The 17,688-nt window shown below is 39.9% G+C and overlaps 1 protein-coding gene across 4 annotated transcripts in view; it reads left to right on the plus strand.

Annotated features, from left to right (window-relative positions):
* Nucleotides 1-17,688, plus strand: part of LOC143035843 (lymphoid-specific helicase-like) — a 115,578-nt gene that overhangs the window by 48,538 nt on the left and 49,352 nt on the right. For 3 of the 4 annotated variants that reach the window (XM_076202902.1, XM_076202903.1, XM_076202904.1), the window contains exon 8: nucleotides 16,476-16,601. The exons of the other annotated variant lie outside the window; for it this stretch is intronic. In XM_076202902.1, coding sequence (XP_076059017.1) covers nucleotides 16,476-16,601 — 126 coding nt within the window. The remainder of the gene's footprint in view (nucleotides 1-16,475; nucleotides 16,602-17,688) is intronic. 4 annotated transcript variants of the gene reach the window in all.

Raw genomic sequence — 17,688 nt, forward strand, 5'->3', positions numbered from 1 at the left:
TAATTACGCCGAGATCTTTTTCACTATCCACTTTTGTTAACGAATTTCCAAATAACTTGTAATCGTACTTACTGTTATTTTTACCTATGTGCATTACCTTGCATTTACTTGTGTTAAATTTCATTAGCCACTTTTCAGACCATTGCTGTAATTGATCTAAATCTTCTTGAATATCTAATTGGTTTGAGTGATCATTTGCCATTCCGCACAGTTTTGTATCATCAGCAAATTTGGAAACAGTAGATTTTAGTCTATGATCTATATCATTTATATATACTATGAATAGAAGTGGCCCAAGAACGGAACCCTGAGGAACTCCACTTGCAACACTTTTCCATCCAGAAGTTTTTCCATTTAAAACAACTCTCTGTTTTCGACCTTTCAACCAATTACTAGTCCAACCTAATAGGCTACCACTTATTCCATGCAAAGCTAATTTAGTAAGTAGTCTTTCGTGTGGGACGGTATCAAAAGCTTTTGCAAAATCTAGATATATTAAATCTATATTGTTTCTTTTGTCATAATTCGAGATAACTGTGTTGTAGAATTCGAGTAAGTTAGTCACGCAAGAACGTTTCCGTCTGAAACCATGCTGGCTATCATTAATCAAACGGTTACTTTCTAAATGATATTTGATATCATCTCTGATGATAGTTTCCATTATTTTTCCTACGATCGAAGTCAAACTTATAGGCCTATAGTTATTTGGTTTCTTTTTGTCACCTTTTTTGAATATGGGAGTAACATTAGCTAGCTTCCATTCTCTTGGGACATCTCTTATATTGTGTGCATTCCTCCCTTTTCATACGCAACTATATAAATTTGATGAACAATGGAGAGCACTCAACTTTGGGGCCCAGATGATTGTTATTCATTTCATTCAACATTGTGTAATATACTTCATAGGTTCCATTGGAATTCAGCCCACATGGGATTCAGCCCAAAGGGATTTAGCCTAACCTAACCCAACTAACCCATTATTTTTAGTGAATTTAAAAGTGGACTGAATCCTGTGTGGGCTGAATTCCAAGCCCACCTATTTCATATCCTGTTAATTATTTTCAAATAATTTAGTGGCTTGTGTGAATATGATCATTATCTAAAAAAAATAACTATTGTACTCAAAAGTAGCCTAAATCACACTTGTATTCATTAATTTATTTATTCATTTATAAATTATGCAATATGTTAAAATTTTCTGTTTCCATTTCAGGATCTGTATCAACAGTTTCAATCCCTTCATCATTGGCTCCACTTGAATTATCTGCAAACCTGACTCCACCATTAAAAAGGTCACTATCAGACTCCTCCACAGGCACCACTTCTGCTAAATCATTTTCATCTAAAAGAAAGTCATCAACATCTGAACAGATTTATCATAAAAACTTAGGCCTCTCAAAAGGAAAATCTCGACAAAGAAGTTGCAAGAATTATATCTGCTACAAATTCACCATTTCGTCTTGTTCAGCATCCTCAGTTTCTCAAGATGGTTCAGAACCTGAGGCCAGGTTATATTCTTCCATCCAGAAAAGATATTGCTGATAAGTACTTGGATCTTGTGTATGAAAAGGAATATAAAAAGTGTGCAGATGACCTGAATAATGAAACTGTATGTCTTTTAATTGATGGGTGGTCTAACATCCATAATGAGCCCATAATATGTGTCACTAACTACATCCACTTGTCAGATTTATTTAGTTGACACAATAGACACATCAGGGAAACCTCACACTGCTGAATATCTTCTACAACTTGTACAAAATTCGATCAAGAAGGCTGAACAAGATTTTGGTGGTCACATTGGAAGTGTTGTGACAGACAATGCAGCAAATGTCACCAAGATGAGAAAACTCTTGGAGGAATCGAGTGAACCTGAGCATACCGTCCTCACATACGGCCTATACCGTTCCTTGTATACTTGTGGCAAGTCTATATAACACTGCTCCTTATATTGATATGCTAAAAATGTCCTTTAGCAATCAGATCGCATATCACATAGCAATCCCACATATCCCATATATTTAAAATCTATAAAAAAAATCTAAATCAAATAAATCTGATTTAAAAAAAAAAAAAATAGATTTTTTAAAATATTTTTTAAAAAGATAAAAAAAAAATCGCCAACCCTGGTGTCCACTAACTTCATATAATAATACCTGTTAAGGGGGTATGCGCGACACCTGTAGGTCATTTTCTAAATTATTTAGAGTAAAGAGCTGAAACTTCTCAGGTAAATAGGTATCCATGTTGCCTACATTTTAGGTAAAACAGAATGATGTATGTCCATATGTACACATGTACATATACCAGTAGCGACATTTAAAAGTGCACAGCACCATAATATGTGGACCAATTTGTTTTATATTTTGGCTATGATTAGTCAGTAGGCACACCTAGGGCCGGTCATTGAGTAATTGAACAATTTCCTTTATATTTTTGCATACAGGCATTTCAATTTTAATGTCCGGCAAAAATCGTGAAAAATAATTTTTTTTTGGTCTTGTTTCCATTATTACTCCGAACTCTTTCATCCTATTCAAAATATTCGAACGATCGGCCCTAGCAGTTACTAAAAGTAATATTCCCTGTAAGTTTCATCTAAATCTGATGTATTTTAGATTTTTTATGATTAAAAAAAGTAAAAAAAAATATATATATATATCGAACGGAGATATGGCAACTTGAAATATAGATATATCTGTACCTTGCTTATAGTTTCACCAATTTGACTGATTTTTTCATGGCTTAATTCTTATATAATGAGTAAGTACAGTAAAAATCATCAACATATTTTAATTATAAGTACTTTAACCCATTCAACTCCGATGACAAGATGTCTTGTCATTTGGTCAAATAAAAAAAAAATCATAATAAAACAACAAAATGTTTGATGATCAAACAGCACCAGAAAAATATGACGTCGTCAGTCCTCCTCCTCGAGGAGGAGGACTGATGACGTCATATTTTTCTGGTGCTGTTTGATCATCAAACATTTTGTTGTTTTATTATGATTTTTTGTTTTATTTGACCAAATGACAAGACATCTTGTCATCGGAGTTGAATGGGTTAAATACTGAAAAACTAAAGTATAAGTATATGACAGTAGTGACGACGCACAGACGACACCATCATATAATTTGCTTTTTTTCACCTTTGGCGGATTCTTCATATGAAACCTCACTGCTGGGGGTCTTCAGGGTATCTAAATCATTGGAAAGAGGTTTATTTTCCAGCAGTGGGCACCTTCTCTTTCCTCATCAGATACCCCTCACCAATCTATGTTGGTAGGGCACCCCCTCCAGCATCATATGATGTCCCTTCTTCTCTCTTCTTCCTGTATAGCCTTGATCTTTTTCCTCTTGCTTTCTTCTTTGGATTTAATCTTCCTCTTTGAATTGTTTAGTCTAATGTTGTCCTTTACCTCTGTCACTGTCACAGAGGTGCAGGTAAGGGCGGTGGTGGAGTGAGAGGTGGTGAGGTCTTGGCTAGTCGTCTTTGACTGCTTGCCATCTTTAACTGCTGTTTTTTGTCATTGCGGATGTTCTTTTGTTCTTTTTGCTACCCATGATGACTGTACTAAAGAGTAATATGTACTAGCTAAAGTAATAGATTGCAATGAGAGCTCATGAGACATGCGCACTTTTCCTTTCAGAGCTAGCCGGTAACTGACGCTTAGCTTCGCTCAAAGTTGGCAAAACTTCTCCCTCCACCTTCCTCCCTTCCTCTCCACCATCGTACTGGCCATTGAAGCACTGGGCGAGCATAAATTCAATCAAATTTCAACGTTATTCGATGCGCCTGAAGGTCCTAAATGGCACGCCTCTCTCTAGTGTGGGTTGCGCCTTTAACTCTGTCCCTTTAAACCTCACCCAAGACCTTTAAATTGCGCACGGCTGGAAAATTATTTGTCGGGATTTATTTCTAAATGGTATACGAACATTTTGAACACAGTTTTGAAAAATGCCATATCTTGACCAAATTCACCCCCCCAGGTGTCGCGTACCCCCTTAAGTCCGGCTAAAATTGGTATTTCAAAGCATAGCAGTGCCTTAAAAATAGTTTCTTATTTCACTATAAAAGTTTATATTAACTTATATTGCATTGAATAAGTCAATAGTTGATATATTTGTCTTATATACAATGTTAGGTTTCTAGTTTTGATATTTGTCCAATATAAAATGAGAGGGAGGGTGGGAGGGGTGTGGAGTGTATTTAGGGATGAAATGGGTGGGAGTGTTTTTATGCCTTTCCCTTTTTGGCTACCTCCCTTGAAAGGGGGGAAAATCCTTGGTATATGTATGTATGTACAAAGAAAAGGAAAAGGTGGAGTGAAGGTGGAGGTAGAATGTAGATTGAGAGAAGCGAGTAAATGCCTTGGTGGATTGAAGAGTGTAATGAGGAATAGACATTTTGGGAATGGATGCTAAGAGGAGACTGTATGAAGGAGTGATTGTGCCAACAGCACTGTATGGGGCAGAAACATGGAACATAAGAGAGGAAGAGAGAAGGAGTTTGAATGTGTTTGAGATGAGGTGTCCGAGAAGTATGATGGGGGTTACTAGGCTAGATAGAATGAGAAATGAGGAGGTGAGGAGGAGAACAGGGGTGGAAAGGGAGTTAGGAGATAGGGTTGATGAAAGAGTATTAGGATGGTTTGGACTGGAAAGGATGAGTGAAGAAAGACTAGTAAAAGAGGTATGGAAGGCAGATGTGGAGGGAGTGAACATGAAGGGACGTCCTAGGATGAGATGGATGGATATGGTGAAGGGGGCTTTGGGGAAGAGGGGAATGTCTGTTGAGGAAGGACGGGAGAGGACAGAAGACAGGGGTGAATGGAGGATGTTGTGATGCATGAGGTGGAATGGGATGGGGGGTGAGGTAGTATGTGTGAGCAAAATTTGACGCAGCCCAAAGGGATATCTCCCCATCTTCTCCTTTTATGCATGGGGGGAACGGAGAGGGGGGGGGTCGCAGATTTAATGAAGCGTCCTTGCTGTGGATGTGCTGTGTCTTGGGACACTGCTTTTGACCCAGGGCAGTGGACAGGGTGCAGGGATGACCCGTCATCAAGGAGGTGCTAAGATAAGAGGGAGGGTGGAGGGGTGTGGAGTGTATTCAGGGATGGAATGGATGGGAATAATGTTATGCCTTTCCTTTTTGGCTACCTCCCTTGTAAGGGGAAAAAGCCTTGGTATAGGTATGTATGTATGTACAAAGAAAGCAATGGCCTCCGCTAGCAGACCCAGGGATCTGGGTCCGCACATCTTGTGTAATAGTAGTCCTTGATATATATATATATATGTTGGTACATTGTGACAAGTTGATGAAGGTGGAAAAAGACCCGTGACTTCTTTTTCCACCTTCATATATATATATATAAAATGTGTGTATTTACCTAGTTGTATTATACAGGAAGGGAGCTATGCTCGTGGTGACCTTTGTATCTCTCAGCATCAAGTTTTTTTCTTAAAATCTTTAATAGTGTTTGCACACACTGCTTCTTTGTCCAATTTGTTCCAAGTATCTATCACACTCTGTGGGAAGTTTTTTTTTTTCGTGTCCTCTTGTTTTTCCATTGTCCCATTTCAATAAGTCATTCTTATCTAAGATTTCCATTCCCTTCATAAATCTATACATAATTAGTAAGTCTCCTCTTTCCCTTCTTTGTTCCAAAGTTGGTCATTCTAATTTGGACAGTCTTTGTTCATATGTCATTTTGGAAAAAGTTGTTGCTCTTTGTATTCTTTCTAACTTCTTTATATTCTTTTTGGTACTGGGGGTCCATAGTGTTGCTGCGTACTTGAGTTTTGGTCTTATTAGTGTAGTTAATTTTTTTATAATTTCCTCGTCCAAATAGGCAAATGCCACTTTTATTGACCTCAATAAATTTTAGGTTCCTCCGACTATATTATTAATATGCTTATACGGTGTCATGTCTTTGCTGATCATCACTCAAAGGTCTTTTTCCGAGTTTACTTTTTTGACTTCACCAATTTTATAATCTCTCGATATTCTGTTTTTACTTTTTCCAAATTCCATTATACTACATTTCTTGATATTGAATTTCACTTCCCACTTTTGAGTCCATTTCCAGATCTTGTCCAAGTCTTGTTGCAATGAGTTGCAATCCTCCTCCATTTTTACTTTCTTTAGTATTTTTGCATCGTCTGCAAAGAATTTCATATAATACTCTACTCCTTTTGCAAAATTTTGCTACTGTGCTTGTCAGGGAGACCGGTCTGTAATTTGATGGGTCTTCCTTGTTTCCTCCCTTATAAATCTGTACAGTGTTTGCCTTCTTCCAGTCCTGTGGTACTTTTCCTTCTTTAAGTGCTACAAAGCCCTCTGTGAGGGGCATCATCCTAGCCTCCCAATAAGGGGGAAGTGTATGACATTAAACCATATCAAGTGCGAATTTAATTATATTGTATATTATGTGTGTTAATTCTTCCATGCATTCTTTCAGTATCCAATTTGCAATTCCGTCTGGACCATGTGATTTTCTGACGTCAAGGGTTGATTTGGTCGCTGATTTCCTTTTGTGTTACAATTATTTCTTTCATTGAGGGGGATATCTCTATTTCCTCACAGTTAGGTGAGTTTTCTGTTGTGAATACTGATTTGAAAAGGTTCATAATTTCAGCCATTTCCAATTCTGTATGTTCATGTTTACCTTGGCACAACTTTTCTATTTCTTGTTTGTTCTTCAGTTTGCCATTTACATACCTGTAAAATAGTTCGGGTTCTTCCTTGCATTTTTTTTTTTTTTTTTTTTTTTTTTTTTTTTTTTTTAAGTTATCTTTTCATCTCTGTGTATTGTTATATACTCATTTCTTAGTTTGATGTACATTTACCATTTGCTTGTTTTCTTGTCTTTTCCATTTCTTCCAAGCTTTATCTCTTTTATCCTTAGTCACTACACATTTTGTTGCACCAGCTTTTTATGTATGTTCTTTCCATATTTTGTTGCGGTACGTATTTATAAACTCCCTCATTGTAAATTTCTTTTAGTATATTTCATTTCTCTTCCATTCCTGTTTCTTCATATAGGAATTTTCCCAGTTTGCATTGCGAAAGAATTTTATGAGTTTCTCAAAATTTATTTTGTTGTACATTAGTCTTCCTATTCTATGTTTATCATTTCTGCTCTGATCCATTTGCTCTTTCAACTCAAATTCTTTTAGCACATGATCACTCTTTCCTATTGGAGTTTAGTAATCAAATTTGTTGACAATTTCAGTCTCTGTCATAATTATTAAGTCCAGCCTTGATGGTTCTTCACTACCTCTGTATCTGGTATTTTCCCTTATCCACTGATTCATTGTGTATTCAATGGTCATGCCGAGCAGAACGTTGCACCAGAATTCCTCTCCACCCTTCACTGTCATTTCCTCCCAACATATTTCTTTTGAATTAAAGTCACCCATAATTACTGTATTTCCTCTGTCCTTCAGTATAGTAGTTAATTCATGTTTTGTATCTTCTAATATTTTGGACTGATCACTTTCCGTACAGGACTGTGTTTTGGGGGGCACATACACCACCACAAATTTTCTACTCTTCATATGTTTGCTTTCAATTTGTATCATAATTGATTCTACATTATTTTCTCCTTCAGTTATTTTTGTTACATTTAAATCTTTATTAGTCAAAATTAATACTCCGCCACCCTGTTTATCCTTTCTGTTCTTTGTCCAGCAATTGTATGAACCTTGTCCCTCAGTGTTGGGTGGTGGAGTATACTTTAGTTTAGTTTCCACTATTCCCATTATGTCTGGTTTTTCTAAGGCCAGGTAATCATTTAATTCATTCATTCCTGAAGTTATTCCATCTATATTGGTATAAGCTATTTTCAATTTCATTTCTCCTTGTCTTTTTCTGTCTATTCCTTTTTCCGTATATACCATTTTCTCAGCCTCAGGTCCACCACTTTCCAATTTTTTTTTTATTTTTCCCTCCAGTTTCAAGTTCTCTTTTTTTTTTTTTTTTTTTTTTTCATTCACTTCATTTTTAAGTTCCTTTTCTTCCTCGTTTCTTTTTTATCCATATATTTTTGTAATGTTCACTATTTGTTAATTTCGTTGTTCTGGATAGTACTTCCTCTGCAATTGTCTGAGATCTAAGCTTCACTTTCAGGCCTGTATTGCTTTCTTTAGAGTATCTGCCTATCCTAATGGTTTCCTCAATTTCTCTATCGAAGCCTTGTCCTTCCGCTTGTAATTCTTTCAGAATTTCCTTAGCGATCTCTTTCTTCTCCTTTTCCCTCTTTAATGCCATAGATTACAATGCATCTTTTTTTTTTATCTACTGTTTCCCTAAGTTGCCTTTCTCTTTGATTACTTTGATCACCGTTTCCTTGGTATTTTCCTTGACCTGTTGCTCCATTATTTCTTTAAATGATACTTTTTGACATTCCTGTTCAACTTTACACTGTTTTTTTATTTCCTGTAACTCATTTTCTTTTATTTTTTCTTGCACCTTTTCAGTCACTTCTTGCATTTGATCTTTCATCTTTTTTAATGCCTCATTCCTATTTATGTCTTCACTTTTTAACCTTTCATTTTCTACCTTTAATTTATTTAATTCCTTTTTTAAGTCATCTATCTCCCTATTCTCCTCATTGGCTTTCCTTAGCATATCTACTTCTTTGTACATTATTTTGTACTCACTTTTGATTTCTATTAAATCATCCAAAATGTCATTAAAATCTCTATTTCATATTATAGTGTTATACCTGGGTTCTCAATCCATTTCTAATCCCCTATGGATATTTCCTTCCCGTTCAAACCCCGAAAAAAACTCTTTCAAACCTTTGGTATTCCCTTGGTATCTGAGAAATACATGTCCTCTTTCGAATGACACCAGATGGAGTTTTGATTCTAGTTTTGGAGTTTCTTTGATTCTTTCCATTTTTTTTTGTTTTCTTTCTTTTTTTTTTTCTTTTTAGAAAGAACAATGAAAAATAATAATAATAATAAAAAAAGAGATAAAATGGAGATACCAAGATGTTTACATTTTGGTCCAAGCGAACTTTCGCTTTCACGACACCATAACCATTTAAAAAACCAGGTCCTCTTTAAATTTGTTCGTTCATGAATCGCTAGGTAGCGGATCAGAGCGTTCGTTCTGGGATGTCCTGCTTCGACCGTGTCTGCTTCGTGTATGTGTGTGTGTGTGTGTGTGTGTGTGTGTATATATATATGTATAAATATATTTGTAATATATACCTACATATACCAAAGGCTTTTTCCCCCTTATAAGGGAGGCAGCCAAAAAACAAAGGCATAAAAACCACTACCATTCATTCCATTCCTAATACACTCCACTTCCCTCCTCCCTCTTTCCTTCCTCTTATCTTGTCACCTCCTGGATGACAGGTCATCCCTGCATCTTGTCCACTGCCCTGGGTCAGAAGCAGTGTCGTAAGATACAGCACATCCACAGCAAGGCCGCTTCATTAGATCAGTGACCCCCCTCTCCGTCCCCTCATGCAGAAAAGGAGAAGACGGGGAGAAATCCCTTTGGGCTGTGTCAAATTTTGCTCACCTCACCCCCCATCCCCCAACCATTCCACCTCATGCATCACGGCATCATCCATAAACAACCATTTTCTATTCACCCCTGTCTTCTGTCCTCTCACATCCTTCCTCAACAGACATTCCCCTCTTCCCCAAAGCCCCTTTTACCCCATCCAATCATCTCATCCTAGGTCACCCCCTCATGTTCACTCCATCCACATCTGCCTTCTACACCTCTTTCACTAGTCTTCCTTCAATCATTCTTTCCATGTGTCCAAACCATCCCAATACTCTTTCATCCACCCTATCTCCTAACTCCCTTTCCACCCCTGTTCTCCTCCTCACCTCCTCATTTCTCACTCTGTCCAGCCTAGTAACCCCTATCATACTTCTCAGACACCTCATCTCAAACACATTCAAACTCCTCTCTTATATTCCATGTTTCTGCCCCATACAGTGCTGTTGGCACAATCACTCCTTCATACAGTCTCCTCTTAGCATCCATTCCCAAATGTCTCTTTCTCATTACACTCCTTAATCTACCAAGGCATTTACTCGCTTCTCTCAATCTACACTCTACCTTCACCTCTACTCCACCCTTTCCTGCCACATTTGCACCCAAGTATCTAAAACTATCCACTTCCTCCAGTCTCTCTCCCTTAATATTCACTTCCAGTCTACTGCCATTTTCACCCCTTGTACATCTCATCACCTTATTTTTACCCACATTTATCTTCAACTTCCTTCATTCACACACTCTCCCAAACTCTGTCACCAACTTGCTCAATCCTTCCTCTGATCCTGCAATAAGTGCAGTGTCATCTGCAAACAACAGTAGGCTCACCTCCCAGTTTTCTCCATCTTCTTTAACCATCTCCAAACCGACCCACCACCCATGCATACCTCTCGCACCACCCCATCCATGTATAAATTGAACAGCCAGGGTGACATAACATATCCCTGACAAAGTCCCACCTTTACCTCAAACCACTCTCTCCATTTCTAATCCTGACACACACACTACTACTCTCGTAAAAACTCTTGACAGCTAAGAGCTTTCCTCCTATCCTGTATATCTGCAAAACCTCCCTCAGTGCCTTCCTGTCTACCCTGTCATAAGCCTTTTCCAGATCCATAAAAGCCCAAAAAACATCCTTACCTTTTCCTATAGCTTTCTTACTTATCTGTCTTACCCCAAAAATCTGATCTACACAACCTCTACCCATCCTAAACCCACACTGTTCCTCACCAATTACTCCCTCTGTTCCTCTACTAATCCTCTCACTCAAGATCCTCCCATAAGCCTTCCCAACTACACTCAGCAAGCTAATCCCTTTGAAACTACTACACTCATACTTGCCCTTCTTTCCCTTGTAAAGAGGAACTATAGAGGCACTCTTTCAGTCCTCTGGCACTCTACCCTCTCTTAAACAAACATTAAATAACCTCACCAGCCAGTCCACCATCACTGTACCTCCTTTTTTCAGACATTCTGCATGACATCCATCCAGACCAGGTGCCTTACCTGCTCTCATCATCTTAACAGCTGCTTTCACTTCATCTTTCCTTATTTCTCCTCCAATTTTACTCATCACAGTCATTTTCTTAGCACTTCCCACTGCAACTACCCTTCACTCCCTATCCTCCTTCACATTTGGCATATATACATACATACACCAAAGGCTTTTTTCCCCCCTTACATGGAGGGTAGCCAAAAAGGAAAAGGCATAGAAACTACTCCCACCTATTCCATCCCCTACATATTCCACTCTCCTCCACCCTCCTCCCTCCCTCTCATCTTGGCACCTTCTGGATGACGGGTCATCCCTGCATTCTGTACACTGCCCTGAGTCAGAAGCAGTATCGCAAGACACAGCACATCCACAGTAAGACCTCATCGGCGACCCCCCTCTCCGTCCCCTCATGCAGAAAAGGACATATATATACCAAAGGCTTTTTCCCCCTTACATGGGGGTAGCCAAAAAGAAAAAGGCATAGAAATCACTCCCACCCATTTCATTTCCCATATATTCTACTCCCCTCCACCCTCCTCCCTCCCTCCTATCTTGGCACCTCCTGGATGATGGGTCATCCCTGCATCCTGTCCACTGGCCTGGGTCAGAAACAGTGTCGCAAGACACATCACATCCACAGCAAGGCCGCTTCATAAATTTGGGGACCCCCCCTCTCCGTCCCCTCATACAGAAAAGGAGGAAAAGACAGGGAGAAATCCCTTTGGGCTGCATCAAATTTTTTATCATACATACTTCCTCACCCCCATCCCCCATCCCCCACCCACTCCCCTTCATGCATCACAGCCACATCTATACACAACACTTCTCCATTCACCCCTATCTTCTGTCCACTCCCGTCCTTCCTCTACAGACATTCCTCTCTTTTGTAAAGCCCCTTTCACCCCATCCATCCATCTCATCCTAGGACGTCCCCTCATATTCACTCCTTCCACATCCGCCTTCCACACTTCTTTTACTAATCTTTCTTCACTCATTCTTTCCATGTGTCCAAACCATCCTAATACTCTTTCATCAACCCTATCTCCCAGCTCTCTTTCCACCCCTGTTCTCCTCCTCACCTCCTCATTTCTCACCCTATCTAGCCTAGTAACCCTTATCATACTTCTCAGACATTTCATCTCAAACACAAACTCCTCTCTTCCTCTCTCATGTTCCATGTTTCTGCCCCATACATTGCTGTTGGCGCAATCACTCCTTCATATAACCTCCTCTTATCATCCATTCCCAAATGTCTATTTCTTATTACACTTTTTAATCCACCAATGCATTTACCCGCTTCTCTCAATCTACATTCTACCTCCACCCCCACTCCTCCCTTTCCTGTCACATTCGCACCCAAGTATCTGAAACTATTCACTTCCTCCAGTTTCTCACCCTTAATGCTCACTTCCAGCCTACTGTCACTCTCTCCCCTTGTACATCTCATCACCTTACTTTTGCCCACATTTATCTTCAGCTTCCTTCTTTCACACACCTTCTCAAACTCTGTCACTAACTTCCTCAATCCCTCCTCTGATCCTGCTAGAGCAAACAACAGCTGGCTCACCTCCCACTTTTCTCCATTTTCTTTAATCATCTCTAACCCCTGACCCACTACCCTTGCATTCACCTCTTGCACCACCCCATCCATGTAAAGATTGAACAGCCAGGGCGACATAACACACCCCTGACGAAGTCCCACCTTTACCTCAAACCATTCACTCTCTCCATTTCTAATCCTAACACAAGCTCTACTACTCTCATAAATACTCTTCACTACTCTTAAGGAGATGGGGAGAAATCCCTTCGGGCTGCGTCAAATTATTTCTCATACATACTTCCTTACCCCCCATCCCCCACCCACTCCCCCTCCTGCATCACAGCATCATCAATACACAACCCTTCTCCATTCACCCCTATCTTCTGCCCTCTCCTGTCCTTCCTTAACATTCCTCTTTTTTGTAATGCCCCTTTGACCCCATCCATCTATCTCATCCTAGGATGCCCCCTCATATTCACTCCTTCCACCTCTGCCTTCCACACCTCTTTTACTAGTCTTTCTTCAATCATTCTTTCCATGTGTCCAAACCATCCTAATACTCTTTTATTAACCCTATCTCCCAGCTCCCTTTCCACCAATATCTCCTCCTCACCTCATTTCTCACTGTATCTAGCTTAGTAACCCGTACCATACTTCTCAGATATTTCATCTCAAACACATTCAAACTCCTTCTCTCTTCCTCTCTTATGTTCCCTCTTTCTGCCCTGTACAGTGTTGTTGGCACAATAACTCCTTCATATAACCTCCTCTTAGCATTCATTCCCAGATGTCTATTTCTCGTTACACTTTTTAACCCATCAAGGCATTGACTTGCTTCTCACAATCTACATTCTACCTCCACCCTCACTCCTCCCTTTCTTGCCACGTTCGCACCCAAGTATCTAAAACTATCCACTTCCTCCAGTCTCTCTCCCTTAACCTCTTCCATACGGTGCCGCCTACATAGGCGGCATGAGGAGCAAGTGGATACGCGAGGCAGCCATATCGGCGTCTTGATTATATTTATTGTTGTTGTCCCTGCGTAACTGACATACTCTCTAAACTGGCTTCATCACATTTTCTATGGTTATCAAAATTCATGGGTGAAAGAGAGAACAATCGATATAAGCGGTGACTATTTGTATGCGAGTATTATGACGCAACATCGTATGTCTGGCAGCTAATGCTGCCCGCGAGATTTTGGCCCGGGGGGAAGTGTTTAACCACTTCCATGTGGTGACGCCTACGTAGGCGGCATGAGGAGGAAGTGGGTACTCGATGATGCTGACGTCGGCATCTTGATTATATTTATTGTAGTCATACCTATGTAATCTCCATTCTCTCTAAACTGGCTTCATCAATTTTCTATAGTTATCAAAATATACGGGTGAAAGGGAACGAACGATTGAGCACTGACTTTATTTTTTACAATGCAATTATTATGACGCAACATTGCACGCCGGGCAGCTAATGCTGCCAGACGTGTTATGTGCCCTGGAGTGAAGAGGTTAATGCTTACTTCCAGCCTGCTGTCATTCTCTCCCTTTGTACATCTCATCACCTTACTTTTGCCCACATTTATATTCAGCTTCCTTCTTTCACACACCTTCTCAAACTGTCACTAACTTCCTCAATCCCTCCTCTGATCCTGCTACAAGTGCAGTGTTGTCACCAAACAACAACTGGCTTATTTCCCACTTTTCTCTATTTTCTTTAACCATCTCCAACCCCTGACCCACCACACATGTATTCACCTCTCGCATCACCCCATCCATGTAAAGATTGAACAGCCAAGGCGACATAACCCACCCCTGACGAAGTCCCACCTTTACCTCAAACCATTCACTCTCTCCATTTCTAATCCTAACACAAGCTCTACTACTCTCGTAAAAACTCTTGACTCCTCTTAACAGCTTTCCTCCTATCCCAAATATCTGCAGTAACTACCACAGTGCCTTCCTTTCTACCCTGTTGTAAGCCTTTTCCAAACCATAAAAGCCCAAAAATATCCTTACCTTTTCCTTTAGCTTTCTCACATATCTGTCTTACCACAAAAATCTGATCTACACAACCCCAACCTGTCCTAAAACCACACTGTTCCTCACCAATTACTCCCTCTGTTCCTCTCCTAAAACTCTCAATCAAGATCCTCCCATAAGCCTTCCCAACTACACTCAACAAGCTAAACCCTCTGAAACAACTACAAAGGATTACAAAGGCGGAGCATGCCAGAAGGAGACCTTTTGGTCCATATCTAGGTTGGATGCGAAAAAAATCATAATAATAAATGAATTAAAACTATAATAATGTTAATAACAAAATAAATAAATGCATAGGTATAGTTAAATTATTAGCAGGGAAATAGTAAATAATAATACATACATATACCAAGGCTTTTTCCCCCTTACAAGGGAGGTAGCCAAAAAGAAAAAGGCATAAAATCATTCCCACCCCTCCACCCTCCCTCTTATATTAGCACCTCCTGGATGACGGGTCATCCCTGCACCTTGTCCACTGCCCTGGGTCAGAGGCAGTGTCGCAAGGCACGGGGAGATCACCACAGCCCAATTGCCAACTTTATGAAACAAACCGATCTATATACATTCACCTTCAGTGACCTGCTTATTTATTGACCTATCTCTGTGTGTACCAGATCTCCTACATCAGTGTTTCCCAACCTTTTTTGGCTGCGACCCTAAATCCACTCTTAGCCTGGAGTCGCGACCCTAATTGTAATAATAAATTCAACCATTTCATGTTATATTTCTACGTACTTGCATAATGTTTATAAACTTTCGTTTTTAAAGTTCAGTTTATATTTACTAGCACAATGAATTTAAATACATTTGAAACTTGAATGAAAAAAAAAGTTAAAAAAGACCCTCTGGCGACCCTCAAAAACACCCTCGCGACCCTAGTTTGGGTCGCGACCCTGGGGTTGAGAACCACAGTCCTACATCATAGTGACCATTTCTCACTTCTCCATACACCTCTCACAGGCTACACAACCTCCATAACCTCAGTGGTCTCATTCATGAGCAAACTGGAAAACTTTACAAACAGCAATGTATCCAGAACAGTAGAAGACAACAGAAATCAACACAATACTATCTTACCATATAACATCCTTAGCACTCCTGTTAATACCAAAAACAATATCATCTTCATCATGGGACACAGTCCTCTTGTGGTATTCAAATAGCACCATATCCTATAGAGTAGTGGTTCTTAACCTGGGGTACCTGTACCCCCAAAGGGTACAAAACCTTTATCTGGGGGTACGAGACATGATAGCTACTGCATGGTACTGTATATTTACAATGAGAAAGCAAAGCAAGGTTTGTATCACTATTCCTTTTCATATTGTATTTGTATTGGATGGGAGTACGAGAAAATTTTCTGAGATAACAAGGGATATGGGCACTGAAAAAGGTTAAGAACCACTGCTATAGAGCAAGGAAGATGGACTTATGCAATTTTCAAAAATGATCCACCCTTGAAAACTCCATACACATGTATATATCAAAGGCTTTTCCCCACTTACAAGGGAGGTAGCCAGAAAACAAAGGCATAAAATCCACTCCCACCCATTCCATCCCCACATACTCCACTCCCATCTTCCCCCCTCCCTCCACTCTTTAAAAAAATAAAAATAAATAAATAAATAGAGAGAGAGCACAAACCTGACATATAATGCACCCCTTTCCTTTATATATGAGTGGTGGCTATATTTGATTAAAATCTATATAACCACATCCCTATCTCAGCCCCTCTAAGATGAAGGATTATCCATGTCCTTCGTTACATTGCTTAGGTCAGAAGCATTGCAATAAGGTGCATCACTTCCACGGCTGGGCCCAACAGATCTTTCTACTATATTTTTACTTCTTTATTTTTTAACAGGTTCCTGTTATACTCTACCACGGAAAAGAATCCACACGTATTGAGAAGCGAAGAGAATTTAATTGCCCTGTAAATGTTGAGGACTGTGCTGTTCCAGTTATGCCAGTTGTTGTTACATCTTATGAAGTAAGTTCAGCATGGGGTATTGGCTGCTTGTTATTGTGGCAAAGTAGCATGCAGTTGTTACTTTAGGGTCTATATGGGGCGCCCCTACGGAACAGAGCCACACATCATTTTGTCTATGATAGAGGAAAACTCTGTTCATAGAGAAATGATGACACTTTTATACTACGACTGTCCCTCCGTTATGCTGTCCCCCAATCCCTTGTTGCTGTCCTGTACCATTTCTCTGAGTATTCTTTTTCTGTGGTGGGGGAAAAGAATACTGCCACCAAGTATTCCCACTTGGATCGTAAGAGGCGAGAAGAAAGGGACGGGGATTGGGACTAGGCATCCTTCTCCTTGTAGCCCCACAGGTGACATTCCTAAACAAAAAAGAGAAGGCATAAGAGGGTCTGGGAGTTTTCGGACCAGCACCCTAAGGTTTGGGTCTTTTAATGTGCGTGGATGTGGTACAGATGAGAGTAAAAGGGAAGAGATAGGTATATGTTTGTGAGAAGAAAGATGGATGTGTTGGATTTGAGTTGAAAGGTAAGGGTGAGTGTAAGTTTGGGAGTGTAAGTGGGAGGTTATCAGGAGTGAAGAGAGGGTGAGGGAGGGAAGGGGTGGCTATTCTAGTAAGTGAAGAGATAGGTAAACGTGTAGTGGAGTAGAAGGAGGTTTCCTCAAGGATAATGTGGATGAAGGTGAAACTGGGAAAGGAGATGTGGGTCTTTGTAAGTGCATATGGGCCTGGCAGTGAGAAGAGTGTAGAAGAAAGGGAGGCCTTTTGGATAGATTTAAATGAGTGCATAGAGGATCTAGGAAGAAATGTCAATGTAATAGTACTGGGAGACCTTAATGCTAGGGTAGGAAATGGTCCAATCGATGGAGTGGTTGGGAAATGTGGAGTTCCAGGAAAGAATCGTAGTGGATAGTTGATGGTGGAAATGTGTCTAGAAAGAGAGTTGATGATAGCAAATACAGTGTTTTGGAAGAAAGTCAAGCTTAAGTACACATGGGAGAGGGTGGTGGAAGGAAGGGTGGTAGATAGAGCGCTAATGGATTATGTAGTGGTAAATAGGATTATGATAGGAAGAGTTAAGGATGTACA

Source organism: Oratosquilla oratoria, chromosome 19 (assembly GCF_046742065.1).
Source record: "Oratosquilla oratoria isolate Oo_2021 chromosome 19, ASM4674206v1, whole genome shotgun sequence".
NCBI classification, from domain to species: domain Eukaryota; kingdom Metazoa; phylum Arthropoda; class Malacostraca; order Stomatopoda; family Squillidae; genus Oratosquilla; species Oratosquilla oratoria.